At 40.7% G+C, this 19,589-nt stretch overlaps 1 protein-coding gene across 1 annotated transcript in view; it reads right to left on the bottom strand.

Annotated features, from left to right (window-relative positions):
- The window catches only part of ABCC2 (ATP binding cassette subfamily C member 2), a 53,685-nt gene that overhangs the window by 32,730 nt on the left and 1,366 nt on the right, over positions 1 to 19,589 (bottom strand). The window contains exons 2-10 of the mRNA XM_060768185.2: positions 16,757 to 16,930; positions 14,210 to 14,335; positions 10,964 to 11,098; positions 8,763 to 8,885; positions 8,396 to 8,451; positions 4,822 to 5,053; positions 4,417 to 4,583; positions 2,552 to 2,729; positions 1,745 to 1,999 (exon numbers count right to left, since the gene is read on the bottom strand). Of these exons, the coding sequence (XP_060624168.2) occupies positions 1,745 to 1,999; positions 2,552 to 2,729; positions 4,417 to 4,583; positions 4,822 to 5,053; positions 8,396 to 8,451; positions 8,763 to 8,885; positions 10,964 to 11,098; positions 14,210 to 14,335; positions 16,757 to 16,930 (1,446 nt within the window). The remainder of the gene's footprint in view (positions 1 to 1,744; positions 2,000 to 2,551; positions 2,730 to 4,416; positions 4,584 to 4,821; positions 5,054 to 8,395; positions 8,452 to 8,762; positions 8,886 to 10,963; positions 11,099 to 14,209; positions 14,336 to 16,756; positions 16,931 to 19,589) is intronic.

Genomic DNA, 19,589 nt, shown 5'->3' with positions numbered 1-19,589 from the left:
CTGGCAATGCATGTTCCTTACCAGTCATGCACTGGTTTAGCTTTTATGCCCTGGCAAGTAATATCCCCACTCCATTACGGACTATTCAGCACAGTCATTAGAGAGTAAGAAATTCAAAATATTATGCAGCTTCCCTTCATTCTACATGAAGATTGGTCAGAGTAGCAGTTCAATCCTGTCTCAACAGTGGCCACGAGACAGCACCCTCCACCACCACTGAGGATAGCAAGGTAACTGACAACATCTCCTTTTGAGAAGCAAATCTGCATTCACCTTGGAGACCAAGACAAGCCAAAGAGAACACAGATTTCTGTCTCCCAATACTCCACTTCTACCCAATCCCATAGCATTAGACACAGAGGTGGAAGAGACCACCCTATTTGCTGCTTATACCCAGACTACCCAGAAGGACAAGCAAACTATAAGATTTATTAGCTTTGAGAAAAGGATTCTCATCCTTTCTCTTTCTATGGACACTTATTTGTAATAATTTATTATATTCACTCATATCAGAAACATATTGCTCTTATTGTGGTACATTTCAATAGGCTTCCCAAAAGACCAATGCACTCAGGGCATTTGGTAGATTCTGCTTTCCTGCCTAGTGTCCATTACTGTTAGAAAGCATTTCAATGCCTACACACTACATTTGACATTTGCCCACCCCTAGATTAAAGAGAGGAATCCGAGAGGTGTTTTTAAAATAGAGATGTAGATTTATAAGTAACAAAACTATATCTATCTATATCTATATCTATATCTATATGTGGAGCCCCCCAGTGGCGCAGTGGGTTAAAGCGCTGAGCTGCTGAGCTTGTTGACTGAAAGGTCGTAGGTTCGATTCCGGGGAGCGGCGTGAGCTTCCGCTGTCAGCCCTAGCTTCTGCCAACCTAGCAGGTCGAAAACATGCAAATGTGAGTAGATCAATAGGTACCGTTCTGGCGGGAAGGTAACGGCGCTTCATGTAGTCATGCTGGCCATATGACCTTGGAGGTATCTATGGACAACACCGGCTCTTCAGCTTAGAAATGGAGATAAGCACCACACCCCAGAGTCAGACATGACTGGACTTAATGTCGGGGAAAACCTTTACCTATATATATATAAGCAAAGGTTCCCCTGACATAAAGTCTAATCATGTCCGACACCTGGGGGTGGGAGGTGCTCATCTCCATTTTTAAGCTGAAGAGCTGGCACTGGGTGTTGTTTCTAGACACCTCCAAGGTCATGTAGCCAGCATGACTGCATGGAGCTCCATTAACTTCCCATAGAAGTGGTACCTATTGATGTACTCACATTGGCATGATTTCAAACTGCTAGGTTGGCAGAAGCTGGGCCTAACAGCGGGAGCTCACTCCGCTCTCCAGATTCGGTAAGCAAGTTGAGCAGCTCAGTGGTTTAATCTGCTGTGCCACCAGGGACACATGCACACACACACACACATTAATGGCTCCTTATACTAAAATGAAGTTACTGATAAGGTCAAGCATACTGGTGTTTGTGACAGCAGCACGACTTGAAATGGGTTATCACAAGTAGCTACAGTGCTGGAACGAGTGCTCCTCACTATCCTATGGAGATACTGTATTGCAGTACCTTCATGCAATACCTCCATCTGCCACCAGAGGACTCCAGACTACAGGTTCCTCTGATCTAGATAGGTCCAGAGTTTGAGGTTCAGGCAAGAAGCTATACCAGGGAGGGATTGTCAATATCTCACTTTCAGGAGCATGCTTGCACTTACTTGGATGGCCCTGGCTTTGGCAACCAACACTGCATTGATGGGGATAAGCAGCACCATGACCCCAACACCTGCAAGCACAGAGGGGCCCAGCTCCAGCCACAGAAATAGAATAGACAGCACAATCTGCACTGGAGCAGACCACAGCTGGTGCACAAAGTTTGTGAAGTCCATGAAGCGCTGAGCATCTGCTGACATCAGATTCACTGTCTCGCCAATGGTGGACTCCTTCCGGGTGGCATTTGAGACGGTAAGGGCCTGAGGGAAGCAGTTACAGTGGTTACTGAAAGAACTAGGAAAGTGTACCATTTCTATAAATGGCCAAAAATTGCAAGTGGAGACAGTGCGTACTTGAAATAGTATTCTCCTAATTTAACACAAGAAGCTTGGAAAAATTACTTTTTCAACTGCAGTTCTTAGAAACTTTTAGCCAGCATAAAATGGAATGCTGTCTGGCTGAGGCTTCTAGGAGATCTAGTGTGAAAAAGTAACTTTCCCAAGCCCTTTGCCTACACAAAATCAGACAGGCAGGCAGAAGAGCTTGGGGATCTTACTTTTCCAAGCTGCAATCTCGCAGAATCCCCAGCCTACATATCTATTGGTCATAAATAAGAGATTCCGTGAGCTAAAAGGTCAGAACACTTTGTAACATGTCCAGGTTCTGTCAGGAAGAGCAGCCTGAGAATCCACATGCAATTCCCTTTCAATTCTATATTCCTGCCCTTGCAACAGGTACAACTAAACACAGCTACTTGCAAGTAAATCCACAAAGGGGCAAATAGCCCCACCAATAAGGGACCCCACACTAACCTTCTTGTAGATGGCAGCCATAAGAGCAGTGCGCACACTCATGCCCAACTTAAAACATAATTGAAAGTATTGCTGCAGACAGATGGACTGCACCAATGCAGCCAAAAACATCAGCAATGCATAGAGATAGCCATGCCAAAGGTAGGCATTTGGATCTGACACAAAGTTGATCATCAGCCTAGGAGAGATAAGATAAGCAGATCTCATTACCATAAAATGTCATATTTGAAAAGCAATTAACAGACCACACATCCCAAGAACATACTCTCTTTAGCACCTTGCATCATCCCCATACACAGGTAGGTTTCTTCTGCTGTGCACTGCACTGGAAGCAAACTGTAACCAGAGGGCCCTATCAATAATACAACTACTAATAATAAACTTTATTTATACCCCGCCACCATCTCCCCAAGGGACTCAGGGCGGCTAACATGAGGCCAAGCCCAACAGTTAGAACAAAGCAAATATACAAACATACAATAATACATCTAATAAAAATATAATAAAAATAATAAAAGAACGATACAACATAAACACAATATACAATATAAAATCACAGTAATTAAACAGGGTGGGCAGAGTCAATTGCAAAGGCTATTTTTTTTAAAAAAAAATCCTAGATGAGATAAGTAATGTAGTGTATGTGGAGGGAGGTTCAGGTGGGACAAACAATGGGGTTTGATTTCACTAAAGGGTGAGATAATACTTACATAGGCAGCACATGCTATTAAAATGCATAAAATATTTTACAGCATTCTGTAGCATTAAGACAGGCATGGGCCAACTACCAGCTGTTAGGAATTGTGGGAGTTGAAGTCCAAAAAACTTGAAGAGCCGAAGTTGGCCCGTGCCTGCATTAAGACTTCAAATATTAGCTGTTCTGCAGTCGTGCTCTGTGTGTTGCCAATATAAATGCAGTCAACACTACACTTTCAACACATGTGCAAACCCCAAACTAAATCCCACTAAGGATTTTTCCACACAGCCCTATATCCCAGAATATCAAGGCAGAAAATCCCATATTATCTGTGTGAGGACTCAGATAACCCAGGGCTGTGTGGAAGAGCCCTTTGTTAATGCCTGAACAGGGGACGGGCTGCACACGTCTTCTTTAGAGCTTGAGCTGCAGAGGAATGAGAAGTGGTGAGAAAGGACTTGGCCCATAATAAACTGAGGCCTTTCTTGGGTGTCTGACTTGGAAGGGACTTGTAAGCCAAGAAGGATTGAAGGCCCTGCCACACAACCGTATAACCCAGAATATCAAGGAGGAAAATCCCACAACATCTGCGTTGAATTGGGTTATCTGAGTCCACACTGCCATATGCCCAGTTCAAAGCAGATAGTGGGATTTTATTCAGCTGTGTAAAAGGGGGCTTAGAGGGAACTGGATTACTGGTAGTAGTAGTAGTCATAGTAGTAGTCTCCCTACCCAAGGCTTTGAGTGGGCTTGAGAAATCATGCAAGCTGGGATAGATGATGTGCCCCTTCCCATCAAGGACACAGCCTCTGTAATACCCATTAACCTAAAAACTGGAATCCCCCATGGCACAATGGGTTAAACCCTTGTGTCGCAAGGACTAAAGACAGACAGGTCGCAGGTTCGAATCTGGGGAGAGCGCGGATGAGCTCCCTCTGTCAGCTCTGGCTTCCCATGCGAGGACATGAGAGAAGCCTCCCATAAGGATGGTAAAACATCAAAACATCTGGGCGTCCCGTGGGCAATGTCCTTGCAGATGACCAATTCTCTCACACTAGAAGTGATTTGCAGTTTCTCAAGTTGTTCCTGACACACACACAAACCTAAAAACAAGGAAAGCTTGAAACAAAACCTGGAAATAAACCTTGTAATAAAACTTTAGACTTACTTCAGCAGCTGTGGACTCACAAACACCAATATGTCATGCATCAGCTTGTATGCAACCGTTTGCAGAAGGTTTCTAGAAAAGGTTTGGGTCACAGCAAGCATCAGCCATCCCTTAGCATAGTCTTTTTTGGGGTCTTTATTTTTCTTTTGTTTCTTCTCTTTTTCTTCCTAAATTCAGAACAAGATTTACATTTGTCAACAAACACTCCTCAGTTCGGATGGTCTACAGGAAATTTTCTCTTACAACCCATTAACAAAACAGTTTCCCCAAATGTTTCCAAAAATGAGATACTTTGGTCGGGGTAGAGAATTTTACAGCCAGAATGTCTTCCTGACCTTTCCCTCACTCCAATCATAGCATTGAGAAGGGAAATGGAGAGTCATTTGCCCCAGCCCCATTATTTACCAGGACCAGCACATCCAGGCTCTGTGTCTTGCTCAGACCATTCCTGTAGTCATTGGTTGCCGGGTGCTGTTTCTTCTTCCTCTGTCGGATCTCCAGTTTCCGCTGAGCCTTTTTGACTCCAGTTTTCATATGCTTATCAAATGCGCCCATAACCTTCTGTGTCTTATCTGCATCCTTCAATTCAAAGACGTCTTCCATCTCTAATGGCTTCCGATAGCCTTTCACAACTATACTGTAAGATACATGAATCATGTCAGGCACCCAAGCCTTGCTACTTCTGCAGTTCTTTCCCCTGGCCTTGTCGAGCCCTGACAATTATTTTAGCTCAGAATCAAGGCTAACCACAGTAACTAACTCCCCATCAACTGGTTTCTTTTGAATTGAAAGAATCATCCTCAAAGGAGAGTTGCACTCTGGCCATGGGAATAAACCTGCTCTTGCTGCAGTCTTTGTGCAGCCCTATGGGGTTCTCAGATCCTCTTTGCTAACTGATATAGTCTCCACCTTTAAAACAGTTTTCTTCTGCCAACCACTTCCACCCGCTTCAGTTACACCCCTGGATAGCACCCTGATTGTAAAATACATACCCTGCAGATCTTTTTTGCCATTATTTCCATGTTACGTTATAACATGGAAACAAAGTTATAACTGTATCTGTTAAATGATTTTAAAATGATTATTTATGTCTTATTTTATAGTTGTTTTTATTGTTATTTGTATAATTGATATGTATTGTTTTTAAAATCTTGTGAGCCACTTTGAGCCCCATTTAGGGAGAAAAGTGGGATTTAAATAAAGAATAATAATAATAATACTTCAGCTGCTGAAGTAAGTCTAATTATTATTATTATTATTATTATTATTATTATTATTTGAAACACCACAAGATGAGTCCACAGCAGAAACTCTGCTGGCTGTTGTATTGGATCATACATTGGACACTTCCCAAGTGTCTAGGACTGTGTTATGTATCAGCGAATAATGCATGCAAATCCTAGTTAGGTGGTCTTTTGCAGTGGACAGATGGTAATTTTGTCAGTACTGATTGTGTTTAAGTGCAGGCCAAGGTCTTTAGGCACTGCACCAAATATGCTGATCACCACTGGACCACCTTAACTGGTTTGTGTCAGCGTCTTTGCAGTTCGATCTTTAAATCCTATTATTATTATTATTATTATTATTATTATTATTATTATTATTTGATACATAACAAGATTAGTACACAGCAAACAAGATCACTATGCTGGCTTTTGTTTTCAGTCACACGTTGGACAATTCCCAAATGTCTAGGACTGTGTGATGTATTTGCGAATAATGTGTGCAGATCTGAGTAATGGCAAATAATGTGTGCCTTTTGCAGCTGACAGATTTTTTCAGCGCTGATTGTTTTTAAGTGTAGGTCAAGGTCTTTAGGCACTGCACCCAGTGTGCCGATCACCTCTGGGATGACCTTTACTGGCTTGCGCCATAGTCTTTGCAGTTCGATCTTTAAATCCTCATATTATATAAGCTTTTTCAGTTGCTTCTTGTCAATCCTGCTGTCGCCTGGGATTGCAACAATGATGATCCATACTTGTTTTTGTTTTTTCACAATTGTGAGATCAGGAGTTTTGTGCTCCAAAATTCTGTCAGTCTGAATTTGGAAGTTCCAGAGTAGTTTGTCATGATCATTTTCCGTAACCTTTTCAAGCTTGTGATCCCACCAATTCTTTGTCGCAGGCAGATGGTATTTGTGGCACAGGTTCCAATGGATCATCTGAACAATGGTGTTGTGCCTCTGCTTGTAGTCCATCTGCAAAATCTTCTTGCAGCAACTGAGGATGTGATTCATCATTTCATCTGCTTCCTTGGAGACAAAATGATGTACACTTGGAATCTGTCGTCAATTTTTCAATTCTGGCTTTGATGGCATTGGTTCTAATGGCTTCTTCTTAGGCTACCAGAATCAGGCCCTCCATCTTCTTTTTCAAAGTTCCATTTATGAGCCACATCCATGTTTTTTCCTTGTCCATTTTTTTCTCTATTTTTCCCAGGAACTGTCCATGGTGAGCCTTCTTTTGCCAGTTTTCTCTTCTGCTCTGGATTATGTTTTTACGGTATTCCCTCTTTGTCTTTTGTACTTGAAGCAGTTTACTACTATTGACTTCCCTCAGTGTTGGTTCTTGACTGCCTTTCACATAATCTGCCAGTGCATGTTCCTCTTCTTCTACCATTTGTTTCACTTGCAGAAACCCTCTCTCTGCCTCCTGATTTACTGGGCGGGTAAAGACTGTTGACATCACTACATGGGTGTAATGAGTAGTGAATTGTCATCAGTTTTCTTGTTTTTCTGTCCAGATCATCCAGCTCTATTTGTGTCCAGTTCACAATTCCAACAGTGTATCTGAGGACAGGAATGGCCTAGGTGCTAATAACCTTGATCGCATTTCCACCATTTAATTTGCTCTTCAGGATTTTTCTGACCTTTATTTATTTATTTATTTATTTATTTATTTGCGGTATTTCTACCCCATCTTTCTCAGCCCTAAGGTGACTCAAGGCAGCTTACAGATTGGCAGCAATTTGATGCCACAACAGTCATCAAATATAATTAAAAACATTCAGCATAACTAGGTTCTTGTGGGTTTTTTCGGGCTATAGAGCCATGTTCTAGAGGCATTTCTCCTGACGTTTCGCCTGCATCTATGGCAAGCATCCTCAGAGATAGTGAGGTCTGTTGGAATTAGGACAATGTGTTTATATATCTGTGGAATGGCTGGGGTGGGGCAAGGAGCTCTTCCCTGCTGCAGCTAGGTATGAATGTTTCAGCTGATCACCTTCATTAGCATTTGAAGGCCTGCCTGAGCCTGGGAAATCTCTTGCTGGGAGGTGTTAATATGTGCCTGGTTGTTTCCTCTCTGTTGTTTTGCTGTTGTAATTTTAGAGTTTTTTAATACTGGTAGCCAGATTTTGTTCATTTTGTTCACAATACATATTCAGCATAACATTATAAAAACCATATAGAAAGCATTAAAATATATGATAATTTTTATTATTATTATTATTATTATTATTATTATTATTAGGCAATTAACCCAGGTATTCAGACCCTAATGGAGGCAGTGCCTTAATTGCTAGTTTAAGACTGCATATTTTATTTCATTCAGTTTTATTATTTTAAATTGTGATTTCATTGTTCGTATCCCACTCTGGCCCTTGCTGATGCAGAAGAGGCGTTAAAATGTATCTAATATATAAACAATTCTGCTGGATTCCAGACTACCCCAGCCACTGGCTAAAAGGCCGATTGGACAGTCACTCATAGTCAACCACAGCAGAAAAGGAATGATCATGACTATCCCAGGCCCTGAGATTTAAGCACCAAAACTTGACACCTAGCAGCAACTCTAACAAAGGAGGATTACACACACACGCACACACACATACAGACTTTACAAGGCAGTGCTCTCACCCTGAGAGTGCTATCCTTCACCCTGAGGACTTAACACCTGAGAAGCCTATGGCATGTATACAATTCTGAAGCCCACTCCCAGGCACCCTCATGTTTTTCATCTTTCCATCCTGATCTACATACCTGTTGTACCAGTTGAAAGTGATCACACTCAGAATAGAAGCGGCAATCTCTGGGTTCTGTAAAACAGAGGAGTAGGAATTTCAATGTGAAAAATTAATGGAATGACTGCAACCAAGTGTAAATGATTTGATCTTCAAAATAAAACTACAGAAGTGTGCTTTGGTATTACTCCACCAGCACAGCCAGTCGTTACGCACAGTGCATCAATGGGCCCAAAGATAGCAATTGTAACTAAAGCTCCAGTGGAAATGCTTTTCATCTCATCAAGCTTAATAGGAGAATTGTACCAGAATGAGAAGACATAGGAGGCTCTTAAACCTATTCCCACCTCAAAGATTGGCCTGCCAGCATGGAACAGGAATAATACCTTCTTTGCTGCCTCCTTAATTTCAGGAGCAATGTCAGAAATGACAGAGATGAACAAGAGAAGGAGCTGAATTCCATAAGAGGCCAAAAAGAAGCTGAATCGGGGTATGTCGGTGATGGAGCCCTGCAAGAGTGGAAAGCAAGCAAACATTACCGTTAGTACGAATTCCCAAATGTGAGAGAAGCTTGTGTTTTTCCAGGCAAACAGAAATCAGAAAACATTCCTATTTGGACAGCAATGCCTAGAATTCAAGGGGTTATATCCCAAAAAGTAAGCGTTCTGCATTCTAAATAACTAGGGTTGTTTGTTTTTTGGGGTTTTTTTTTTTTTTTTGCAAATTCTATCCTGTTGAAAATTACACCATTCTTCAAGCCTTCTCTAGTAATTTGTCTATCTATAATCCTGTTGCTTACTTATTGTATATATGTTCTGATATGCAGCTTTCTTTCCTTGCTCTGTGTTTTTTCCTGAGAAGTTGTGGGAGGGGCTGCAGACCACATGATCCACTCTGAGAGGAACACAGAGCACAGAGACGTCTTTAGACTTTGGGACTGCTCAGATCGCAGATTTGCAAACACTTGCCTGCTGTTTGTTGAAAGAAAGGTGTTCTGGCTGGAAACTATCCCAAACATATCTGTAACTGGTAAGTTGTATACCTGTGTATGCTGAACACATGAAGGTTGTGAGCAAACCAAATATGTTATTTTTAACAAAGTCTACTATATTTTGTCTCCTGAGTGCATAATATAAAACAAGTTGTTTTATTGGAGAGTAGATATATTTTTGGGCACTGAAAAACACTTCTGAAAAACTGATATTTTTATGCAGTGACATGTTCTCTGTTTCCTAACAGTTCAGAGATAACAGGTTATTCAGTCTAAAAACTGAAGTAAATTCCCTTGCATAATTACATTTGGTAGTATACCACTTGAGAATATTCTATCAAACAGGTTTTTGGCTCTTCTCTAAAAAGTTATGAATACCATTTTCTAAAGGGTTACGATCTCTAAAAGGTCATGCTTTTCTGAAATATCCAGAGATCAGAAAGCATATCAATGATTTATGTTAAAGTAAAGGTTTCCCCTGACATTAAGTCTAGTCATGTCTGACTCTGGGTCGTGGTGCTCATCTCCATTTCTAAGCTGAAGAGCCGGCATTGTCCGTAGACACCTCCAAGGTTATGTGGCCAGCATGACTGCAGTGGTACCTATTCACATTTGTATGTTTTCGAACTGCTAGGTTGGAAGAAGCTGGGCCTAACAGCTGGAGTTCACCTTGCTCCCTGGATTTGAACCGCCAACCTTTCGACAGCAAGTTCAGCAGCTCAGCGGTTTAACCCACTGTGCCACTGGGGAGGCCTATGATTTATGTTATGGGTTCTTATTCCTACCCAGACATTTTTTACAACAGAATAAGAGCAGTACTTATCCCTAATCTTTTTTATACTGGTTTTAAACCACTTCACTGGATGCGTTGCAATAGCAGATTCCCAGATTAGTTAGTGTTTACACCTTATTTTATTTTTCTGGTTATTTAATATTTAATGTTTATTTTACTTAAGTGGTATTTGTCTTTACTTTTCTAATGTAGCACAAATCCTATGTAAAATCATACTATGTATTTTTCACATTAATATTGAAATCCAAAATATATACAGAAAGTTTTTAGCATATTTAATGATGTCTGTGATAACAGGAATTGCTTTCCCTAGAATGTATTCATCTTCATACAGGAAAACCACATAGGGATGAAAGTGCCTTGATGTAAGTGCATTCTCACCAACATTTAGGCGGTGTGCTTTATGTAATCCTCTCTATCCGGATAAGAGAGAGATATCATTTATGGATTAATTTTAGAGTATTCCCCTTTCTGAGAACTGACTTGGATTTAAAGGGTGAAAATCTCTATATTCCCTGCTAAATGGAGTTTGGGATTTTCACATTTTCATAGCTATTAAAATCATTTCAAAACACAACAGCATAGTTTACAATAAACTGTGACACAGAGGTCTCATAAAGAGGCTCTTCTCACAGACCTTGGGTGACGCAATAAGTGAGCCACAGCAGAGGAGTTTCTTCAATCAAATATGACACATCTGTTTTCTTTACATGCAGACCATAGCGTTTCTGCTTTGCTGGGATTGCCTCATTCTTTCCCATCTTGGACTGCCTAAACTGTCTCGTATACTCCTTATTGCTAACCTGAATTGCATGTCGGATCAAAGTCTGGAGTTGAAACACACCACAAAGGACAGAAAGGATTAGAAAGAGGAAGAGAACCGCAGAGTCCCTCCGGATGGTGAAACGACGACTTTCATGAATCAGGAAAACAAGCACCTGGAGAACAAAGAGTTTATAGGACAAGGTTAACTTCAGGGTTAGGAAAGGGGAAAATATGCTCCCCAAATCCCCAACAAATAATGCCACATAGTCCAAAATACAGGTTTTCCATGCTCTGCACCTGGGATGAGCTTTACATCAGGGGATGTGATATTTAAATGACATTCTGCAGGAGAATGACTGTTTCGTGGAATTGCAGGAACAACTGAGAATGAGCTTTGTTCCATTCTATTTAACACTGATTCCATATATTACAAAAACAATTTATTTTGTGGTTCAGATCAGCTGGCCAGTACTTGTGGTCCTCTACAGGGGTAATCTTCATTTTCAGAGACAATAGTGTTTAGTCAATGTGTTGTCGAAGGCTATAATGACTGGAATAACTGGGTTGCTGTGAGTTTTCAGATCTGTATGGACATGTTCCAGAAGCATTCTCTCATAACGTTTTACCCACACCTATAGCAGGCATCCTCAGAGATTGTGAGGTCTGTTGGAAACTAGGCAAGTGGGGTTTATATATCTGTGGAATGTCCAGGGTGGGAGAAAGAACTCATGTCTGCCAGTGGCAAGTGTGATTGTTGCAATTGGCCAGCTTAATTAGCATTGAATGGCCTTGCAGCTTCAAAGCCTGGCTGGTTGCTGCCTGGGGGCTCCTTTGTTGAGAGGTGTTAGCTGGCCCTGACTGTTTCATATCAAGAATTCACCTGTTGTTTGAGTGTTCCTCTTTATTTACTGTCCTGATTTTAGATATTTTTTTAATACTGGTCAACAGATTTGGTTCATTTTTATGGTTTCCTCCTTTCTGTTGAAATTGTACACATGCTTGTGAATTTCAGTGGTTTTTTGGTGTCATCTGACATGTTGGTTTTTTGAGTGGTCCAGCATTTCTGTGGTCTCAAATAATATGCTGTGTCCAGGTTGGTTTATCAGATGCTCTGCTATGGCTGAATTCTCTGGTTGAAGTAGTCTGCAGTGCCTTTCATGTTCCTTGATTCATGTTTGGGCAATGCTGCATTTGGTGTAGACTTGTTCACAGCTGCATGGTATATGGTAGACTCCTGCAGAGGTGAGAGGATCCTTCTTGCCCTTTGCCCTTTCCCAGAATAAGGAAACTCCCAGCAATATGTCCTCTAAATGCACTTTACTATGGATCTAGGAATGTCTGCATGCCCCATACCTCTCTGAAAACTCTATCCTAGTTCATATTCATCTATTCATGCTCAGCATTATCTTTAAATTTTAATTATTACATCTGGCCCAGCCATAGGTTTTAACTGTCGTTGTGTTATTGTTAATGTTTATTGCTTTTTTTGTTATGAGTTTTATTGTATTGTTTTGTATTATTTGTTGTTATTGCTTTATTATTGATGTATTGTGGGCTCGGCCTCATGTAAGCTGCACCGAGTCCCTTGGGAGATGGTAGCGAGGTATAAGTAAAGTATTATTATTATTATTACTATTATTATTTGCTGAACATAGCATTTGTTGGATTTTCTTAGTGGATCTGTAGATGGTTTGTAGGTTGTGTTTCTTCATGAGCTTCCCTATGTGGTCATTGGTTCCCTTGATGTATGACAAGAACGCTTTTCCTCTGGGTGGATCTTTGTCTTTACTCTCGTGTCTTGTTCTCGGTCTTGCAGCTTTTCTGATGTCTGTGGTGGAGTATCCATTGTCCTGTTCTTACCATACTAATTCAACCAGAGAAGTCAGCCATAGCAGAGCACCTAATGAACCAACCTGGATACAGCATGTAATCTGAGAACACAGAAATGCTGGACCATGCTAACAACCATGTCAGACTACACAGAGAAGCCACTGAGATCCACAAGCATGTGGACAATTTCAAGAGAAAGGAGAAAACCACGAAAATGAACAAAATCTGGCTACCAGTATTAAAAAAAATACTCTAAAACCAGGACAGTAAATAAAGAGGAACACTCAAACAACAGGGGAAATCCTGACATAAAACAATCCTGGCCAGCGAACACCACCCAACAGAGGATTCCGCCAGGCAGGAAGAAGCCAGGCTTTGAAGTTGTAGAGCCATTCAATGCTAATCAAGGTGGCCAATTGCAACATTCACACTTGCCTCAGGCATACAATAGTTCTTTCTCCCACCCTGGACATTCCACAGATATATGAACCTCACTTGCCTAATTTCCAACAGACATCACAACCTCTGAGCATGCCTGCCATAGATGTGGGCAAAACATCACGATAGAATGCTTCTGGAACATGGCCATACAACCTGGAAAACTCACAGCAACCCATCTTCTAAAGCTATTTTTCTGGGAGGAGGAGAAATATAAAGACACCATCCCAAAGATGCCTTGACTTCATCATACAGAATTCTGGAATTTGTAGTTTAGGGAGAGATATTTAGTATTCTCATCTAGAGAACTCCACAGCCACATCAAACTGCAAGTCCCAGGTTTCCGCAGGATGCTGCCATGGAAATTAAAATGGATTCATAGCATTGTCACTGTGTGGTGCGGAAGGCAACTTTTCAGAACAGAAGAGAACCTCTTAAGACATTTTAAATCTATTATTATTATTATTATTATTATTATTATTATTATTATTATTATTATGCCCTTCTCACTCCAATGGGAACTCAGGGCAGAGCACAGCATATATACAGCAAGCATTCCATGCCAGAACATAAAATAACTATAAATATACACAAACACTAAAAACAGTTACATCTGCTTTAAATCAGTTTTTTAAAACCATCTCAAAACACCTACCCAAATCAGATCACTCTTTTCCAGCAAAACAAAAGTAAACTGTCCCCAAGTGCAGTGGCACCATGGGAAGAAATGGCCCTCATGGAAGATGACAAGAGTATTTACCTTGTGAATAGGTTGACCTCTCCCTTCTCCTCACACAGTTTAATATTTTAAAAATCCTATTTTGTTTTTCAAATGAGAACTCTTCCTTTCCAAATATAGCAAAATAGCCTTACTTGGGACCAGGGCTAGTGGATGCAGTGGAATATGATCAGGGTAAAATTGCTGGCCATGGGAGATGGGATAGGGAGAAAACCAAAATAGTGCACTGCTTTCATTCTACTGCAGGGAACACAGTTTGCTGAAGAATGGCTCTCACCCAAGTAGCCAAGTAGAGTGCAGGATTCGTGTACTGGATAGCTGGGTTCTCGTGATGTCCTGAGATTTCAACAATGGTGAAAATAAGTTCAGCTAGTGCTGTCAGTAACAGCGTCATAGTCAGCACCTGGACAAAGGAAAAGGAGAGTCGGAAATTGTTTCTCCTATGAGATTCCAGAAGCAAAAAAGCTGTGAGTAGCTTTCAAACTCGAGAAATAGCAAAAATTTGGAGTGTTCAAAAAAGGCACCTTACACACTTGTTCTTGCTGCTCTTTTGTCCACTAGAGATGAGATGGCTTACACACAGAAAGGGAGAAGACTCTTTTATCTTCCATTCCTGCTTCCTTTTGGTTTTGTTATTGGCAGATAACATTGTCTGGTTCAGTCAGAATCAATTAAGATACATCTGAACTGAAGTCTTTGCCCTCTTTCCATCAGTTCCTCCCTCGCAATTGGCTCTTTCAGATAGTTCTAAGAAAGCATGAGTTCTTGCAGTGCAGAGTGCATCTATACTGTGGAATTGATGCAGTTTGACACATTAACTGCCATGGCTCAATGCTATGGATTCATGGGAACTGTGGAGCCCCCGGTGGCACAATAAGTTAAACCCTTGTGCCAGCAGGACTGAAGACCGACAGGTCAGAGGCTCGAACCAGGGGAGAGCATGGATGAGCTCCCTCTGTCAGCTCCAGCTCCCCATGTGGGGAAATGAGAGAAGTCTCCCACAAAACATAAAAAAACCCCTAACATCCAGGCATCCCCTGGGCAACGTCCTTGCAGACGGCCAATTCTCTTACACCAGAAGCAACTTGGGAACTGTAGTTTTACAAGGTAGGTAGCATTCTTTGCAAATAATGCTGGTGCCTCACCAAACTATATCTCCCAGGATTCCATAGTATTGACCCATGGAAGTTAAACTGATGTCAAACTGCATTAATTCTATAGTGTAGGTGCCCCTATGCTTTTGTTGGTGTTTGCCAGTTGCTGCCACCTCAGCACCCAACCAAACCAACCTCAGTGTCTACTCACTCCATATTTTGATGGATGGGGAATGCTATTTGTAGGGATTTCTTGGATCATAGATAGAATCCCTCCAAATAGTTTGCTGAGATAATATAGTTTAAAGGGCAAATTTTCTTTCTCTGAATTTTTTTCACCAATTCTTAAAGATTATTTCATGGGAAAGGAATGCAATTACTTTTTGTTCAGATATATCACAGAATTAAAAACAAATTCACTTGAAGGTGAGAATAAAATCTTCAATGCATTAATGTATTTTTATTAAATGCTCACACAGTAGTATAGCAATTCATCTTTTTTACAGTCTTGCTTTTATCTCATCCACATGCCTTCCCCTCCACAAGTCATAAATTCTCTTACTCAATCCTCTTACTAATAAAATATTATCTACTCAATTGTCTAATTTTATTAATAATTAGTCATAGGTAAAGGTAAAGGTTTTCCTGTGTCATGTCCGACTCTGGTGAGTGGTGCTCGTCTCCATTTCTAAGTTGAAAAGCCGGTGTTGTCTGTAGACACCTCCAAGGTTATGTGGCCAGCATGACTGCATGTAGCGCTGTTACCTTCCTGCTGGAGTGGTACGGTACCTATTGATCTACTCATATTTGCATGTTTTAGAACTGCTAGGTTGGCAGAAGCTAGGGCTAACAGCAGGAGGTTGGCAGAAGCTGGGGCTAACCGCTCCCTGGATTTGAACCTGCAACCTTCTGCAAGTTCAGCAGCTCAGCGTTTTAACCCACTGCTCCATGAGGGGCTCCAATAATTAGTCATAGCTTCCCCTAATAGTTTATCCAAAATCTCATCTGATCTGAGGGTGATTTAAATTTGCTATTGGTCTGGCAATAAGCTGACAAATGCTTGCCATTTAACCTAAAACAAATTCTCTTTTCTTTTTTTCTCTCTCGAATCTAACCTTGCATGTTAACTTTTCAGATAAGCTTTTGGCCCATATTCTGTTTACCCAATTCTGTATCAATAAATTCTCTACTTTCCCCGCCATCTTTTTACAGTACATATCAGAAATAATATATGATCTTTATCTGGTGAAAAAAATATTGATTTCAGTGCTGAGACTTGCCAGAAAATTGTCTGTAGTTTGAGCCCCCTGCTGGTGCAGTGGTTAAACCACTGAGCTGCTGAACTTGCTGACTGAAAGGTTGATGGCTCGAATCCAGGGAGCAGGGTGAACTCCTGCTGTTAGCCCCAGCTTCTGCCAACCTAGCAGTTTGAAAACATGCAAATCTGAGTAGATCAATAGGTATCGCTTCTGTGGGAAAGTAATGGTGCTCCACGCAGTTATGTTGGTCACATGACCTTGGAGGTGTCTGTGGACAACTCTTTGGCTTAGAAATGGAGATGGCCACCACCTCCAGGAGTCGGACACAACTAGACTTAATGTCAGGAGAAAACCTTTACCATTTTTTTTACCTTGGATATTGTTTCAAAACTTTGGAATTACTGCAACAAATCTTGCAACCTTTCAACATACTTGCCCCATTTGGGAGGAGCCTGGTGTTTTCTCTCTTACCTGTTTAGCAAGGTAAATATTTGTGACAGATAATTTTTTCTTGGAGGATTTGAAGAATGGAAGAAGCTGCCATGGTCCAGAGAGCCAAAGGAACCCCAGCGGGACCCAGACAAGAACTGTCTGTTCAAAGCAGAGCGTCAGGTCAGCATCCTCTCGATCCAATAAAGAGGAGTTCTGCAGGTATGAAAGGCAAACAACTCAGGCAGACGACAGAAGCATCAACACATTCAAACCTTCACCCAATGCATAGCATCTGACATACAATATATACTCAAGTATAAGCCGACCTGAATATAAGCCAAGGCACCTAATTTTACCACAAAAACTGGGAAAACTTATTGACTCAAGTATAATCTGAGGGTAGGAAATGCAGCAGCTACTGGGAAATTTCAAAATAAAAATAGATAGCAATAAAATTGCATTAATTGAGGCATTAGTAGTTTAATGTTTTTGAATATTTACATAATTCAAGATAAGACTGTTCAACTCAAATTAAACCATTATTCTAGCCTCCTTCAATGTAAATGTGCTTATGTATCCTTCAAATAATCACCATAGTTTATTTTAACTATACCTTTTTGGGGAAAATGCTGTATGAATATGAATAAGGAAAAGTGGGAAAGACTGGCACTGAGAGAGGAGGAGAGGAAGGTGCATGCTGCACGAGAATGGAGGAGAGGAAGGAGAGCTGGGTTGCTGTGCGGAGAGATGAGGGTCCCGGTAGAAAAGCATGGTGCTGAAAAAGCCCTTGTTTTAGCCCCACGCTTTCCCATCAGGACCTTCACCCAAGTATAAGACATGGGGGGGGGGGGCTTTTTCAGCCTAAAAAAGGGCTGAAAAACTAGAGTTATACTTGAATATTTACAGTATATCTATTTCCTCTCTTGCTGAGGAAAAACATAGATTTTTAATTCTAGACTAATTGTTTATTTATTGACATTTCAACTAAGGAAGAAAACTTCTTACATCACCTTGGAACATCATATTTGGCTTAATAGGCAGCCATATAGACTCAAACTAATAAGGGATCACACATAATCTGTTGAGGGATTCTATCATTTCTTATACCCCTAACAAGTTTTTTGGGGGGAAACCTTTTTTCCCGTGTTGTTGTTTGCCTTCGTATCCTTTCTGACTTATGGCAACTTTAAGCCACACCCATCTCATGATTTCCTTTTACCAAATTTATTCAGAGGGGATTTGATTTTTATCTTCTTCTGAGGCTGAGAGAGAGCAACTTGCCCAAAATCACCGAGTGGGTTTTCATGGCTGAGTGGGAATTGGAAACCTGATCTACAGAGAAGTAGTCCAATGCTCAAACCACGACATGGTATTGACTTGCCATACTTTTCCAATGGAATCACAAAACAGAGTTGCCTGTTATATCTATATATCTCTATCTATCTATAGGACATGTATCTGTTTACCAAGAAGCAGTCAGTTGTGGAGTTCGTTTCCAAAAGGTACCAAATCCAAAAAATTGAAAAATGAGGCATAGGTGGCAGCATGTTGTTGGCTATGAATAGAATATTATGTATAGATCAAAACTATAAAAATGTGTCAAATCACTTGGGTATAAGGACTCGAAAATTGCATTATATAGCAAAAGACTGCATGACCTCACCATGGTTTTTTTTTATTCCTGTAACATTTGTTCAGATGGATTTGGTACCTTTTGGAAACATGATCCACAGTTGCAGGCCTCTTCTATGCAGCTGTATAAAATCCAGGTTATCTGCTTTGAACAGTATAAATTCATATCATCCGATTCAAAGAAGGTAATGTGGATTATCTGCTTTGATAATCTGGATTACATGGCAGTGTAGAAGGAACCATAGATTGCATGCGGTCTTACCTGCTCAGGATTATTTTATATAGTAACCTAATAATATATTATTTGTTTTAGGTTTAGTTGTTTTCTGGTCTTCTGTTATCAGCTAATAACTTTCTTGTTCTTTTGCCCTCAGTGAATTAGAGAGGTCTTACAACAGTTTGTTTGTTCTAGCTTAGTTATCATCCAATTGCAGATGCGATTTTACTGACCCTTTGTACAAGGCCACATGCATCCAAATACATAACACTTTTAACTGGTCACCATTATTCCGACTGTGATGAGGTCATGTGTGATGAGGTCATGTGTGACTCATCATGACTAAGGACTATTCTACCCATTAACTACACATTCTCCGCTTTCTGGGTTGTTGTTTTTTCTTGATTGGATCCTAATAATAATCTAAGGCCCCTTCTACACAACCCTATATTCCCAGGATCCCATCCCAGATTATTTGCTTTTAACTGGATTCTATGAGTCTCCACTGCCAGATAATCTGGGATAAGATGATAACCTGGGATCAGATCCTGGGATACAGAAGCAGTGTGTTCTAATCTGCCCACCACATTTGTGCATTTAACTTTAGAGGATTTAATTAATCACAGATATAATTGATATGGGACCCTTCTACACAGGCAGAAATACCACCCAGAATATCGAGGCAGAAAATCCCACAATATCTGCTTTGAACTGGGTTGTCTGAGTCCACACTGCCATATATTCCAGTTCAAAGCAGATAATGTGGGATTTTATCCAGCTGTGTGGAAGGGACCATCATCTTGCTAGGAATCTCTGGGGTTTTTAGCATGATTTCAGGAGGTTGACCACAGAATCATACTAGATGACCTAAAATTCCTATAAGTATTCTCTCAGGCCCCTTCTACACAGCTGTATAAAATCTAGATTATCTGCTTTGAACTGGATTTTATGGCACTGTAGACTCAGATAATCCAATTCAAAGCAGATAATGTGGATTATCTGCCTTGATAGGAGCTGCAGTGG

The sequence above is a fragment of the Anolis sagrei genome, chromosome 3 (genome assembly GCF_037176765.1).
Source record: "Anolis sagrei isolate rAnoSag1 chromosome 3, rAnoSag1.mat, whole genome shotgun sequence".
In the NCBI taxonomy this organism is placed as follows: Eukaryota; Metazoa; Chordata; class Lepidosauria; order Squamata; family Dactyloidae; genus Anolis; species Anolis sagrei.
The sequence above is the reverse complement of the archived record's forward strand: the minus strand, read 5'-3'. Positions and strand labels throughout refer to the sequence as shown.